This window comes from Lipotes vexillifer, unplaced genomic scaffold, assembly GCF_000442215.2.
Source record: "Lipotes vexillifer unplaced genomic scaffold, Lipotes_vexillifer_v1.1 scaffold1129, whole genome shotgun sequence".
In the NCBI taxonomy this organism is placed as follows: domain Eukaryota; kingdom Metazoa; phylum Chordata; class Mammalia; order Artiodactyla; family Lipotidae; genus Lipotes; species Lipotes vexillifer.
Window position 1 is genome coordinate 2532346 of NW_006789022.1, and position 13991 is coordinate 2546336.

The window sequence follows — 13991 nt, forward strand, 5'->3', positions numbered from 1 at the left end:
TTGGGCTTTGCTTCCTCTCTGTGCCATGAGGGTGGGTGGGGAGGGATCCCGCCCAGCACCGGCCTTTCCCCAGGCCCCAGACAGGAATCAGTTCTCCCCTGCGAGGCAGGCAGGCTGGGCCACATCTTGCCCATGGGGACTGGGTCCCTGCCCGGTAGGAAGAAACAGGAGGAGGCAGCTCAGATTCCAAACATTCTCTTTATTACGTGTTTGATCCAGAGGAGAAACTAAGTGCAGGAAGGGGGGCTGGGTGGGGAGGGGCCACCTTGCTTGGGAGGCCCCCCCCAGCCCCCAGCCCCCACCCCCTTTGGGAGCCAAGCCTTGCCCTCCCGGCCCCTCGGAGCACCCGGGCTGTTCCATAGGGCAGGAGGCGGGAGGGAAGAAGGGAGGGGGAGCCCTTGGTGGGAGCTGGAGCCCGCATTCAGGGCTTGGGGCAGGAGGGCTGAGGTTGGCGAGGCCCCTTCCTGGGAACCAAGGGCTCGACTTGCCACGGAGCCAGGCCTGGGAGTGGGGTGATGAGTAGGAGTGGAGTCATCATAAATCAAAAAAAAAAAAACAATAAAATAATAAAATAAAAAATAAAACCCATCACAAGAAATGTACAACTCAGGTGAGGGTAGAGGCAGCCTCTGTTCAGGACCCCCTCCCCCAATTTCTCAAGAACAGAAACAGCAGAGAAATAAATTAAGGGATGCAGCGGCTGCCACCAGCCAAGCGCCCATAACCAGCCACTCCCACGCCGGCTGCAGAGGTTAGCCAGCTGGGAGTCACTTGGCCTATCTGTCCCCCCCCCACCCTGTGGAGGGCAGAGGCTCCCGGCCCTGCTGCCCTGTCCAGCCTCCCACCAGGCGGCCGGCCACGGGGGCCCTCGGGCAGTGTCTCCTGAGAGGAGGGGCGACAGTGTGAGGAAGAAAAGGCAAGGCCGAGAGATGAGTGGTGAGGGAAGTCACTGCTATGGAACTAGCTGGTGCCCAGATTAATGCCAATGACGGGGAGCAGTGGGGAGAGGGACGGCGAGGGGGGCTGTGCTTTCAGACAAAGGCTCTCCCAGAACGGAGAATGCCCAGCGTCCCTGTTCCGGAGACTAGCAGCCCAGGCGGCCCCCTGGGGGCCGAGGAGCCCATCTGCCCTGCGGTCCCCTCCCCTCTCCCAGCCCTGGGGTCAGCCCCGCCTTCTACCCAGGAGGGGGTGGGAGAAGATGGCACAGACTTTTTGAGGAGGGGAACAAAAGTCCCCACAGCAGCTTGTGGAAGGAAATGCCCAGCCTCTGGGGAAGGAGGGGCAGAGGATACAGTGTGGAGGGAGGCCGAGCCCCGCGCCTAGCCTGCCAGCCCCAGAGCAGCCGCCAGTCCCACCGCTTCAGGGCTGTGCAGCACCCCTGCCCCCAGCCCCCAGCCGCCCAGGCCTCCAGCCCAGGGGCCTGAGGTCAGGGGAAGGCCACCTCTGGTGGTTTGCTTGGAGGGGAAGGAGAGGAGAGGGGAGAAGCCCAAAGTGGGCCTGGCGGAGGGCCTGACAGGGAACTCCACCACTCTTGCCTGAGAGTGTTCCAGCCCTGAGCCACCCTCCCGGGAAACCCCACAGATCCAGTCTCGACTGTCCCAATGGGGCAGGGAGGAAAGGTGGCCGCTGGGTTTTTTTTTTTTTTTCTTTTTTCTTTTTGGTAATAAAAAATTTCTTGGTTTAGGCGAAATACTCTGTGCAACCGCAGTACCGAGGGGGAGCCCTGCCCCCCACCCCTCCCTCCCCTTCCTTTGCCTCCTGTGGGAGAGAGGGGGGAAAGGGGAATATCTGGGCAGGGGTAAATGTGGGGGGGAGAGAACCATCTCCCAAGCCCCACAAACATGGAAGAAAAAACTGAGAAGGGCGGGGAGGGGAGAAGTGCCAGCAGGGGAGACACACCAATCCATCTCTGCAGTCTCGCCCGGGCAGGCGGAGCGCCGGCCCCAGCAGCTAAGTCCAGCTGGCCGCCTCCGTCGCCCCCCACTCCTGGCAGCCTGTTAAAGCTTAAGCTCGTTGGCTATTTTGGAGGCAATGTTTTTGAAGGCCATGGAGGTGCCCGATATCCGCTTAAATCGAACGCCGTTGAGAGACAGCCGCGGCAGTTTGCACACCTCCATCTCCCACTGCACGAAGTTCTCGTGGCCTGGCGCGCCGTGCACGCACAGCAGCATGTATTTCTCGTGCAGCTCGCTCTGGCAGCTGTTTGCGTCCAGCACCTTGCGGATCTCCCGCATCATCTCGTTGGGCTCCATGGAGCTCGTGGTCTTCATGCTCCACGTGAAGCGTAGCGAGCGGGGCTTGGCCTCCCGAAACTCCTCCTTTTCCTTGTCACTGCCGCCGCTGCCCACCACGTGAGGCCTGCGGAGAGGGCAGAGGCGGGCGTCAGGCGCCCCACCCACAGGACAGCCCCCCTGGCAGATGGACCCCGAGACCAGAGAGGAGAGCGGGAGGGTGCCCGGGACGCGGCAGTGCAGTGCTGGAAGAGGGAGCGTTAGACCTGGCCCAGGGAGCAGAGGGAGGGCGAGAGGGGTGGGCGGTCTCGTCTCTCAGGGCAGAGAAGGCGAGAAGCCAGCCCCTGGCAGGGGGTGACAAGGTGACAGCGCCATGCTTTCCTGGGAAGAGGGCAGGGTCAGGGAAGAAAGGGGAGCACGCGCTCAGTAGCCCTGAGCAGTTCACAGACTGGACAAAAAGAAGGGACTGATTCACAGCAAAGCGAGCTTGTCGAGGGGTAGGAGTCTAGAGTCCCAACCGCCCGGCCCAGGCAGGGCTCTTGCTTCCAGAACACACCAGACCTGAGGAGAAGGGCCCATACCCATTGCAGCGGGGTTGTGGGGTCCTCTGAGGAAAGGGAGGCCCCAAGAGGGGGAGGACAGGGCGCAAGCATGGGAAGAAGAGCCGGGTGGCAGAAGGAATAGGAGTGGGAGGCTCGTGGCGGGGCCGGCGGCCCGGGCAGGGCGGGCGCTGGCTCCGGCCCCCTCTCACCTGAGCGTCTCCACTCGGTCTTTGCTTTCAGGTTCGTTCAGGTTCCTCAAAAAACAGAGCGAGGGAGAGTTTAGTGCTGGGACCTCTGTGAGGGCGGGTCCGGGGGAGGTGCCGCCGGTGGGTGGGCGGGACCCAAGCCCAAAGGCCACTCGCCCATCACCTAGCAGGCCAACATGGCACCTCACACTGGCAGCTCAACTGTCCTCCTCCAACAGGGAGCCCAGCACGCGGGGCCTGCCCCTCCCCACACTCTCAAAGACGGGTGCCGGGAGGAGCCGGAGGAGGGGGAGGGTGTGGACGTGCGGGCACACGCATGGTGCACACAGCCCACAGCCAGGGCTCGTGCGGAGGGCGGCTTCTGCACTAGCGCCCCCTGAGCGGGTCTCAGAACTGTAGTCCTCTTGGAGGGAAGGGCCGGGGGGGGGATAAATAGAGGTCTCTCTCAGGAGGCTCAAACGGGCCGGACCTGCTTTGAGTACACCTGGGGCTCAGTGCCTGGGACTGGGTGGGGAGGAGATGGGCCCTGAGGCCGGCTGTAGACAAGCCCACCTGCCCCATTCTTTTATAACTCCCCTGCCTGCCAGGCCATCTGCTGATACAGAAGGGAGGACAGAGGGCAGAGCAGGGCCGACACCTTGGGAGGGTGGGTGGGGAAGAGGTCTGGCCCCGCTGAGCGGCTTCTCCAGCTCCTGGCTGGAAGATGGGTGCCTGGAGCTGGGAAATTGGGGAGTGCAGAGGAGGGCAAGGATGTAAGGAGGAGTGAGAGAGAGCAGCAGCAGCACATGTAAAAGGAACACAAAGACACAACAGACACATGAACGCAAACAAGTGCACTGCGAGCAGGGAGCCTGGGCCGTGCAGGGGAAGGAGCCTGGCTGCTCTCTCCGGCCCCACCTGGCTCCTGCCCTGTGGGTGGAGGTACCCTGCAGGGCAGGCCCCCACTGGGGCCCCATGAGTCAACAGCCAGCCATGCAGTGAAGAGCTGGGTGGCGAGCAGCGGGTGGAAGGGGGAAAGCCTGAACACCCTGTCTTGGCCGTCGTTCTGTCAGCTGGGGCACCAAAGGGGCTGGGCTGACGGCCTTGGGGAACCAGGGCTCCCAACCTGGCCCTTGGTCCTCAGCTTGGTATTTGGCCCACCCAGGCCACCAGAGGATGAAGACAGGGCCAGGGGTGGCAGAGCCAGGAGATGGCCCAGGAAGGGAGACGCCTGAGGGAGGGGGGATCTCCCACTGTTTTGCCAGGGCTTAGGGGTGGACGGCCCCTGCCCTAGAATGTCCCAGCTTCTGGCTCTTCGGAAGTCACAGGCCATAACTGGAGAACACAGCCCAGAGAGGACGCGGCTTGATTCATCCAGAAACGGCTGGAGGTAGGAGGTATGCTGGGGTGGGGGTGGGGTGGGCCTAGTGCTGCAGGAGCTGCCAGAAGGGGGTGCTGTGCCCTGCTCGTGAGGCAAAGGCTCCTTGGGCCTGGAGGCGTCAGGCTGAAGTCTTGAGACCCCAGTGTCCCTGTAGTACCTCCAAAGTCCTGCCGTTCCATAGGACAGGGGCAAAAGGCCACACAGCCCTGAAGTTCAGGGCACCAGGGAAGGGGAAGCCCAGGAGACCCAGAATGAGATACCATCCCAGATGCACTTCTGACCCCGGTGGAGCTTCCTCAGAGCGCATGCACAGACACGGGAAAGGGCTGGAAAAGGAACCCAACGCGCTTGTGACCAAAACCCAGGGTAGGGGATTGGGGGGAAGGAGACAATCTTAAAGGGAGAATTCCCTGAGAAGGTCCCCCTTGCTTGGGGACAGGCCCATCGTTTTCAGAGTCATTTGCCCTGAGTGGGCAAATGTGGCCTTGTGGGCCACCCAGGCAGAGGCCGTCTTCATCCCTTTAAGATGGCAGAGAGAGGACCCCACAGACATGGTTTAGCAGATGCAGGAGGGAGCAAGAGCCAGAAAAGGGGAGTTAGTGATGGAGGCAGGACACAGGACACAGACGCACACACAGCGGGCTCAACGCCTACCTTCTGGCAAACCTGAAAGACAGATTTCTAAAAAAACAAACAAAAAAAGACAAAATAAAAAAAGAAATAAAAAAAAAACCAACAAGACGGTATGTGGATAAGCAGGTGGGGAGTGGGCTTTACAGGTTCAAGGGTCACCCCACTTGTGCAAGAGCCGCTCAGCGAGACTAGAGTCCCAGACATCCCAATCTGCTCACGCCCCACCCTGCAGCCCTACACCTGCATTCCAGGGCTGGAAAGGGGCATGGCTTGGCTACTCTAGCTGAGTGGAATGAAGTGCAGGAGGAAGGGCAGGCAAACCTGTTCTCTCCAAGGCTCCTGCTGCTTCCTGAGCTACACTAAGATGGTTGAGGAAGCGGTGGGATGGAGACAGGGAGCAGCCCAAGAGGCCACATTACTGGATGCACCTCAAGAATCAACGCTGTCCTTTTGGGTCATCAGGGGCCAGGCGAAGAGAACCTTCACCCTGGTTCCCACGTAGGAAAGCGTCAAAGTGCCTCAGGCTGCAAGGGAGCCATCCTAGGCCCCCACCAGCTATTTCATTTATGCCCTTCATCCTGGCAACCCCCAGCCCCCCAGCAGAGGAACGTGGCAGAGGGGAGTGGCTGCAGCCAGACAAAACCAACCGGGTGGGGAGAAAGGAGGTCAAAGGGGGCAAGACAAGAGACCAGGAGAAACTCTCCTTGCCGGCCCAGCCTGGCTCAGGCCTCATGACTTTGCAGCTGCGTCACCAAATATAAGTTTCCATGGGAACCCAGGAGAGACGAGGGGGGCTTTTATTTTAGCATCTGAGTTCACACTCTCCTAGAGAGGAGGCGGCATCGGCCATCTGCTCGGGCCAGAGAACAAGGAGTTGGGGAGGCCTGAGAGGGACGGATGGGTCTGGGCATCTCAGGTGCCAACAAAGACTCAATTTCTTAGGCTTCCTGAGGTTTCTAACCCTGGGACCTGATCCCAGCTCTAACCCCCAGGTGTCCTCATCCCCACCCCCAGGCAAGGTGGAAGGCCGGGCCTCAGCCTCTCTGCCGCCCTAGGCCCCCTACTCACCTGCGTACAAACTTGGAAGTGAATTTGCTGAAGATGCTCCCCGAGGCCCCCCGCCGGCCCTGGCTGTTGCCAGAGGGAGAGGCTGGGGTCACACCGTAGGGCAAATTCTGCTGGTCCCGCACCTGCCGGAGCTGCCCAGCGTGGAAGGTGCTTCGACTGGAAACACCCCGGGGAAAATTAGTTCGGTCTGGGGCTCCACCGCTGCTGCTGATGTTGTGGGCGGAGGGGGAGGCGACAGGGACACGCTGGGGGGCTGTGCTGTGAGAAAAGAGGTGGGGGGCGGGGAATTGCGTCAGGGCACGAGAAAGCCATCAGCACCGAGCATGTGGAGCTCCCTGGCGTGGGAAAGGGAAGGGGGTGCTAGGGCAGAGGCAGCCATCACAGAGGACACAGAAGGAAGGGGTGTGACCATTGAGGACACCAGTAAGGAAGACGTTTGGGTGGAGGGGGAAGGAGATGGTTTCGGGGAGGCAGGGAAGGATACGTGTGTGGAGAGCAGTACAGGATGGAGAGAAGAGCCTCCTTGGGAGCTAGGCAGTCTGGAACCTCAAGGGGACAATGTTGACCAACCCTCAAGGATTGAGCCCCTGTGATGCTGACTGTCCCCGGGGTCCTAAGGAAGTCCAGGAAGGCTCAGAACAAAAAGGCTTCCTTCTGGAGCCTCGGGACGGCTTCTTGCATATCTGTTCTGAGAGGGAGAACTGGAGGAAAAGAGGGGCATTAAGCTATTTTTTGTGTCCTCTACTTCCTGGCTGCAGGGGACAGCCAGCCATCTCTTGTGGCTAAGATGCCACGAACAGAGCAGGACCCCCAGGTGGGAAGAAATGGTGGGGGGGTGGGGGTGGGCTGAGGGCAGCAGGTGCATCAGCTGCCCCAGCACACTTGCCTGGGCCGCGGCACCTCACAGTTACTGTCCGTGGGGGGCAGCCCAGTGGCCTTGTTGGGGTGCACGGAGGCCGACATGGATTTCTGGTGCTGGCGGGGCCGGGCCGCAGAGACCGCGGCGGAAGCAGAAGCCGTGGAGGCCCGGGACCCTGGCATGGTTAGGCTAGGAGACAAAAGCAGTGGAGAGGCCTGGGTTAGGGGTGGGTGGGGGCAGGAGGCTCCGGTTAGGAAGCACAGGCAGGGCGGGAAGGGCCAGAGCTGGGGAGCCTTGGCAGGATGTAGGTCAGGCCCAGGAGCAGCAAGGGGGCACAAGTCAGAGCCGAGGGAGGCAGGGCTGGGAAGTGGAGGGCACAGTAAGGAAGGCGAGGCAGGCCAGAGCCTAGGGAAGGAAACCCAAAGTGCAGGAAAGCCAACAGGAGGCAAGTGCCTCCGGGCTGCACTGGTCTCCTAGAAATTCTAAGAACAAGGATGTGTCGTCGCCAAAAAGAGCAGCGTGATGCTAAGGGGAATTTTCATTAAGCTCAGAAGACAAGGAGCCAGGAACTCAACATGACGCTCAAGGTTAGGGGGGCTCTGCTCTCATGGGCACAGCTAGAGTCACCCTCAATGTGTACATGCTTCAGGTGGGCATCTCTCGGTCCTGCCCTGAGCTGGGGCCCCTCAGGCACTGATGCCCAGAAGAGTGCAGTTGCCACGCCCTGGCTGCAGTCAAGAAGCAAGAAGGCAGCTGAGATGACCATGGAGTCACACTCGGTACACCGTAAGGAGCGGTCACAGGAGCACAGGGGAGAGGAGGAGGCGGGTGGGGAGAGCAGGGAGGAGGTGCTGGCATGTGGAAGGCTGGACTGGACAGAGCCAGGATGGGACTCCAGGGGGCAGGACGGGAGACGGTGCTGCTGACAGACGTCACCGCTGGGAGAGGTGGCTCCCGGGAAATACGGCAGGCAGGGCCCAGGCCTGCTCACCTGTCTTTGCCGTTCTGGATGGAGGCCTGGCCAAGGCTGGCCCTCTCCAAAAGTGGGGAATTCCTGCTTCGATTTGTGCTGGTGGAGAGGACGCTGTTCTGTGGGGAATAAAGGGCAGAGTGGTATCACAGTAAACCAAAGTGTTCTACTGGCAGGTTCACAAAACCTGCTCCCCCTCCACCTTCCACCACGAGCAGTCGGGCTGGGAAAAGCAAGGATTTTGCTTTTACTCTGTGGCGCAGGGACTTCTACAGTAAGCTGAAGTGGCCCCGGGGCGGAGGTCAGGTAGGCAGCCAAAGGGAGCTGGGTCTGGATTAAGGAAAGAGCTGCCTGGAGAGGGCAGGCCCCACAGCAGGAGTGGGGAGGATGGGGAGGAGAGGTGGGGCTGGCCAGGAGGAGGGAGGGGGGTGGGCGTGGCTCACCGTGGAGGGGGTGGGGGTGGTCTTCTTCCTCTCCAGCCCAGGCAGGGGGCTGGCAGGCACTTTGGCTGTGCTGCTGGCCTTCCGCCCTGGCTCCCGGTCCTCCTCAGGCCGCTTGTTTTCTGCGTTGTTACTCTGAGTCTTCTTAGAGTAGGAATTAGAAGTGGGAATGGCAGGACCAGCTGCTGGGCCAGAGGACAGTGGGAATGGGTAAGGGCAAGCTGGAGGGAAGTTAAGTGACTTGCCCAAGGACATGCTACTAATAAGGGCTGAACAGGGATGGAAACTCAGCTGTGTCATCCAAAGCCCCAAAAACCCATCAGGAGAGGGGTGAGTCCCCCACCTGCAGCTCCCAGAAGTACTCACCCTGGTCGCTAAAGCGCCGCTGCTTGGGGTTGGCTGAGACGCTGCGCTGTACCTTGTGGGAGGGGGAAGGGGCACTGCTATTGGTCAGATCAGCTGAAGGCCGGGGTTTCAAGGTGATGGTGTCGCCCTCCAGCTGCAAGAACACAAAAGGGAGGGCAGAAGTCATGAAGAGTTGCCTATGGATGATCCCACTTACACATTCCTGCCTGACACAAATCCACCCCAGGCTCCCATGAGATATACCCCCTGCAAGACCAACGTGCATCTATATAAACACTCACGGAGACAAGTCCCAACACAGACCCTGACAAACACAGTCAAAGACACACCAACCTCCCCACAAAGAACCCCGCCCTCAGAGTGGGATACACACACCACACACATAAGAATATGCACATTCAGACTCAGAGACACCCCCCAACACCTCCTGAGCAGGCTAAGTCAAGAATCAAGAAAGGGGTCCAGCACCACCAGGCGGGTGCAGGACGGGGAGGCCACGAGTGGATGTGGGGACACACAGATGGTGAACAAGGCCCTACTCCCACAGAGACCCAGGGATTCAGGCGCACACGTGGGTAGCCATACGAGCAGAACAATAATCACGGAGCCTCCAGATGCACAGACGGGAGGATGGACGTACGTGCACACAGATACATATACCCAGACACAAGCTCTAGGCAGAAGCAACACACAGGCTCAAGATTCCTATAAGACAGACACAGAGCACCCAGGAACCCAGACTTCCAGATACAGAGAGACACAAACATATCGAAACAGTCAGAGACTTCTAGAGCCAACACAGAACTGACCCAGCCAGAATGACCTAGACCCAGTCTAACCAACACAGAATGAGCCAGATCTACTCACCCGTATGGAAACCCAGACCCAGGCCCAGACCCCACCAGCTTCCCTATTGAACTATTGATGGAAATTAGTGAAAGCAAAAGCCAGGGGACCTTAGCACCACCAGAGCTGAGGCTTAAAATTAGTCAGTAGAGAGCACACCTACTCAGAAATGAGCTTCTGCCCTCAATAGCTGCTAGAAGCATGGGGATACTACTGACAGAGAGGCTGGCTAGACTGAGAATGGAGCAGGGGGCACACACCTCGGAGCTCTTGTAGCCCAGGAGCAGATAGGTGGCCATCACCTCGTTGTACCTCTGGCCCACTAGCGAGTCCTGGATCTCTTCCCGTGTGTAACCCATGGACACCATCAACTCTGCGTGGGGGGACATACAGTTAAGGCTGGTCCTGAGTCCTAGGCAGGCTCAACCTCACGGCCCAGCACAGCCTCACCTGTCCGCCGGGGGTCCTTGTAGTCAGGGAGTGGCTCCACATAAGGCTTTAATTCATCATCTTCGTGACCCACATTCATCCATCGATCTTTCATGATTTGCTGGGGAGTAAAGGGAAGGGGAAGGGCAGAGAGGGAGACTCAGCTTGGAGGTTTCCTTGGGAACCCAGGACCTCCTACCAGCTGGGCTCAGGCTGCTCACCTCTAAAGTGCCTCTCTTGCTGGGATTGAGAATGAGAAATTTCTTAAGCAGGTTTTCACAGTCTGTGGACATGTAGAACGGAATACGGTATTTCCCCCTCAGTACCCGCTCCCGCAGCTCCTGTAGGAGGGAAATTTAAATCACCCAAGGCCAAGGGAAGGAACCTAATATCCAGGCTCCTGACAGCTTAAGACTGGCCAGGCAGATATAAATGAAATATGGTTAAGAGGCAGAGAGCCTGGGACAAGGCACCTCACTAGAGAGGTGGTGATGTCAAATACCCCATGCCCTCTGGCTTGATCAGCCCGAGGCTGCAATTCTGAGTACCTTGGAGGGGTGAACGGACATACAATTTATCCCAGCCCTCAAGAGAGGAACTGAGGTTATTTTACTGGGTGCAGAGGGCTTTTAATAGCTGCTACCTTTTGCAAGCCCTTCTTTGAAGCTCTGGCTCAGGAAAAATGTAGAAAAGCAGCAAAGGTGAGAGGTCGGGGACAAGACCAAAGGCCAAGAGAAGAAATGAGAATACAAATGATCTAAGCCTGCACTTCACTCCACCTTGAGGTTCTGTCCATCAAAAGGCAGGGATCCGCTGACCAGTGTATATAGAATAACTCCCAGGCTCCACACATCCACCTCGGGTCCATCGTATTTTTTGCCCTGGAAGAGCTCTGGGGCAGCATAAGGAGGACTGCCACAGAAGGTATCCAGCTTGTTCCCAAAGGTGAATTCGTTGCTGAAGCCAAAGTCTGCAATCTTGATGTTCATATCCGCATCCAAGAGCAGGTTTTCTGCCTGGGAGGTAAGAAGGAAAACGTCAGGGAACCAAGTGGATCACACTAAGGCACTGGACAGGAAGGAGCTGAGCGGAATGGAAGAACAAACAGAAAGTCATCTTCAATGTCAGAACTTCTCCCACCAACTCCAGGGCAGGCCTCCAATCAGTGTGCAGAGGCTGGGCTGGGCTGGAGGAGGGCCGCGCAGGCCGCTCCTCACACAGGCAGCCACGTGAGAGCTGGGATCTGAAGGCTCAGAGACGCTGTGAGCTGTGCAAAGCTTCCCTGTCAGGCCTGGGTTAATCGTGGTCACATCTGCGAGGACTTAGGGGCCAGGAAGACTCATAGGTAGTCTCACATGCTAACAGCTCAGTGAAAGAGATGAGTGTGCTGCACATCTGCAAAGCAGCTGTGACGCAGCTGTGGAACAGTCAACACTGTTTCCTCAGTCAGCCGCCAGGCTGCCTGCAGCCCTCCTGCCATGCCTGGCTGCACCAGAAGGTGAAGGGCTGAGAGGTGAAATGGCAGAGACCCTCTCCTCGCTAGCTGGAATGGGATCCTAAGTCCAGTCATAAGGCCTATGTCAGAAGCAGCCCTAGGGGCTTCCTCATCATCTCCAAAAAATTAAAGGCTGGTGTTTCCTTGAACACTCAGGGTGTAATGGTTACGTCACAGTTAACAGAGGGTGAATGACCCAGCCCTGACTCAAAGACACTGGAGATGAGAGCACGCCTTACCTTTAAGTCTCTATGAACAATAAACTTCTGGTGACAGTACTGCACAGCAGACACTATCTGAAAGGAAGGAAGAGGGGTCAGCTCAGGGGCACCTGAAGGTGGGCCACAGGGGCTGGTGGAGCTGTGATCCTGTGACCGAGTTCGAAGCTGCCACATAGATAAGCAAAGCCCAAAGGACCCTCCAGAGGCCGCTTACAGACAGGCAGCTCCTCCCTGTATGCCAAACCCCCCAAAGCAGAGGTCGGGCCCATACTCCATGGAGGGAGTCACACCCACCTGGCGGAATTTGGCTCGAGCCTCTTTTTCTTTCATCCTGCCATGAGCCACTAGGTAATCAAACACCTCTCCTGCAAGTGACAGGGGCAGGGTCTACATCAGAGCTTGCTGGGGCTGGGGAAGGTGGGGACACAGTAGGAAGAGGCAATTCCATACCTACCTCCACTAGCGTACTCCATGACAAGGTAGAGAGTTTTCTCAGTCTCGATCACTTCAAATAACTTAACTACAAGAGAAAAGGCCAAGCTATGAGTCAGAGAAGCAGCAGGGGCCACACATCGAGCCCCAACATGTACAGGGGCATCCTAGGAATCAAAGTTTCCTCCTCTCCCAAAGACAGGTTCCTCTCGAGGCAGCCACACCACTAAGGACAGCCCTGTGCTCCAGAGGCAGAGCTGGATCTAGAGCTGGGTTCCCCAGAGGCATCCTTGAAGACTACAGACTCCAGAAGGCCATGTGCCTCAGGGAGAAGGGCCACATGCTGGGAAGTGGAGCCTTGTTGTGGGGGAAGAGGAAAGGAATGATGACTGGTTCTCACCTATGTTGGGATGATTCAAAACCTTCATTATTCTTACTTCACGGAACAGCTGGAAAATAAAATACCAGGGGTCATGCTTGCTCAGCTTGCTCCCCCTCAGGTCCCCTCCAAACAGAGCCACTGCTAGGATTCTTTTTCCAAAAGAGAAAACAGGCAGGGAAAGGAAACAGAGTAGTTGTCCAGATCCTCCATGCCCGTCCCCAGTGGCTGAGAAGGACATGGTGGGGAAGGAGAGCAAGAAGGGTCAGTGCGAGGAAAGCTGGGCTCTCATGACTTGTACCCTCAGGGGCAGCATCTGGACGAGCCAGCCGCACCCTTGGCTGTTGTCTCCCCAAATCCAGCCCCCAAACAGCAGACAGGTTTTGGCTGCGTGCTGCGTGCCTCTGAAGGAGGGAGCGTGAGCCCACGCACATGAACATTTAGAACCCGAGCAGCTTCCACAGTTCACTGACAAAGCAGACTCCAGCTTGGTCTGTGTGAAGAGGCAGGGGAGCTCTGAAGGGGCCCCTCTGAAGGGGCCCACCACCTTCTGACTTACAGGAGTCAGAGGGCTCTGCACTAGTGGGTACGCCTGTCTCTCCTGGGCCTTGGGGTGGTGACAGAAGAAGCCACTCCTATATATAGCTGATGCCAATTTTAATCAAATCCACCTCCACACACTCACGCTCTCTTTGTGAAACAAAATCAGGGACTCCAAACCATACATTTCCATAAAGAAAGATGACAGAAATGAACTCCATCCCCTCTGCGGGGGCCAGAGAACTGGAGGCGGGGTTTTTTTGCAACTTCCAGGCCTCACCGTTTGCACAGGAGCAGAACTGGTTGTGTTGTGTTTTGTTTTTGTTTTTAAGGAGAGGGGAGGTATGGAGACCTAATTTAGGCTATATTTCATGGGGAAACGTGAACACATCTTTCTTTTTTGTCCTTTAATGAGATCTCAGAGCTTTTGTGAGCTGGAAAGGAAAAGAAGAAACAGGTTTTCCAAAATCTTCGAGAACCTGATTCTGACCTTGGCTCCCTTTTCCTGTTAGGGCCCAGGTTTTTCTTGCTTTCTTCCCAGGCCCAATAGTTATCTTGGATGAAGAGGCAAAAAACCCTGGACGCCACCTCAGGGGCAATAATGGGCCTGGAGGGCGTTCTCCTAGGGGAGCGTGGAGTTTTCTGGGCTTGTCTGGAACCCCGAAGACGTTAGCTTCCTCAGCGTTTGTCCTTTAGGGATCATTGCTAGGATCAAATTTAGACAGAGTGATTTGGCCAGAATCAGACTGGCCTTGGCAATGGAGTGTGTTCAAAGGCTTTAAAAATGGCTGCATTTGTCTGGTGCTGCTGCTTCCAGCCAGTCAGGAAGAGGCAGGGAGAAAAAAGAGGTGGGAAGTAAGATGGCCTAGCTGACTCTGGCAGGCTAAACTGCTCCAAAGACCAAATGGCCCACACCAAGCTGGCTTCTACTCTGTGGGTTCTGAGACAACATGTCAAGAGTAGCCCTCTTTCCC

General features: G+C 57.6%; 1 protein-coding gene across 6 annotated transcripts in view; it reads right to left on the reverse strand.

Moving 5' to 3' along the window:
* Positions 1 to 179: 179 nt before the first annotated feature.
* The window catches only part of MARK2 (microtubule affinity regulating kinase 2), a 58406-nt gene continuing 44594 nt past the window's right edge, over positions 180 to 13991 (reverse strand). Inside the window, exons 4-19 of one of the 6 annotated variants that reach the window (XM_007462092.1) lie at positions 12499 to 12547; positions 12121 to 12186; positions 11961 to 12031; positions 11685 to 11741; positions 10730 to 10966; positions 10172 to 10291; positions 9972 to 10071; positions 9782 to 9894; positions 8676 to 8808; positions 8313 to 8494; positions 7891 to 7988; positions 6927 to 7088; positions 6041 to 6298; positions 4994 to 5020; positions 2983 to 3027; positions 180 to 2358 (exon numbers count right to left, since the gene is read on the reverse strand). In XM_007462092.1, the coding sequence (XP_007462154.1) occupies positions 1998 to 2358; positions 2983 to 3027; positions 4994 to 5020; positions 6041 to 6298; positions 6927 to 7088; positions 7891 to 7988; positions 8313 to 8494; positions 8676 to 8808; positions 9782 to 9894; positions 9972 to 10071; positions 10172 to 10291; positions 10730 to 10966; positions 11685 to 11741; positions 11961 to 12031; positions 12121 to 12186; positions 12499 to 12547 (2079 nt within the window). In that variant the 3' untranslated portion in view covers positions 180 to 1997. The remainder of the gene's footprint in view (positions 2359 to 2982; positions 3028 to 4993; positions 5021 to 6040; positions 6299 to 6926; positions 7089 to 7890; positions 7989 to 8312; positions 8495 to 8675; positions 8809 to 9781; positions 9895 to 9971; positions 10072 to 10171; positions 10292 to 10729; positions 10967 to 11684; positions 11742 to 11960; positions 12032 to 12120; positions 12187 to 12498; positions 12548 to 13991) is intronic. The other 5 variants (XM_007462097.1, XM_007462093.1, XM_007462094.1 and 2 more) reach the window with 5 other exon arrangements.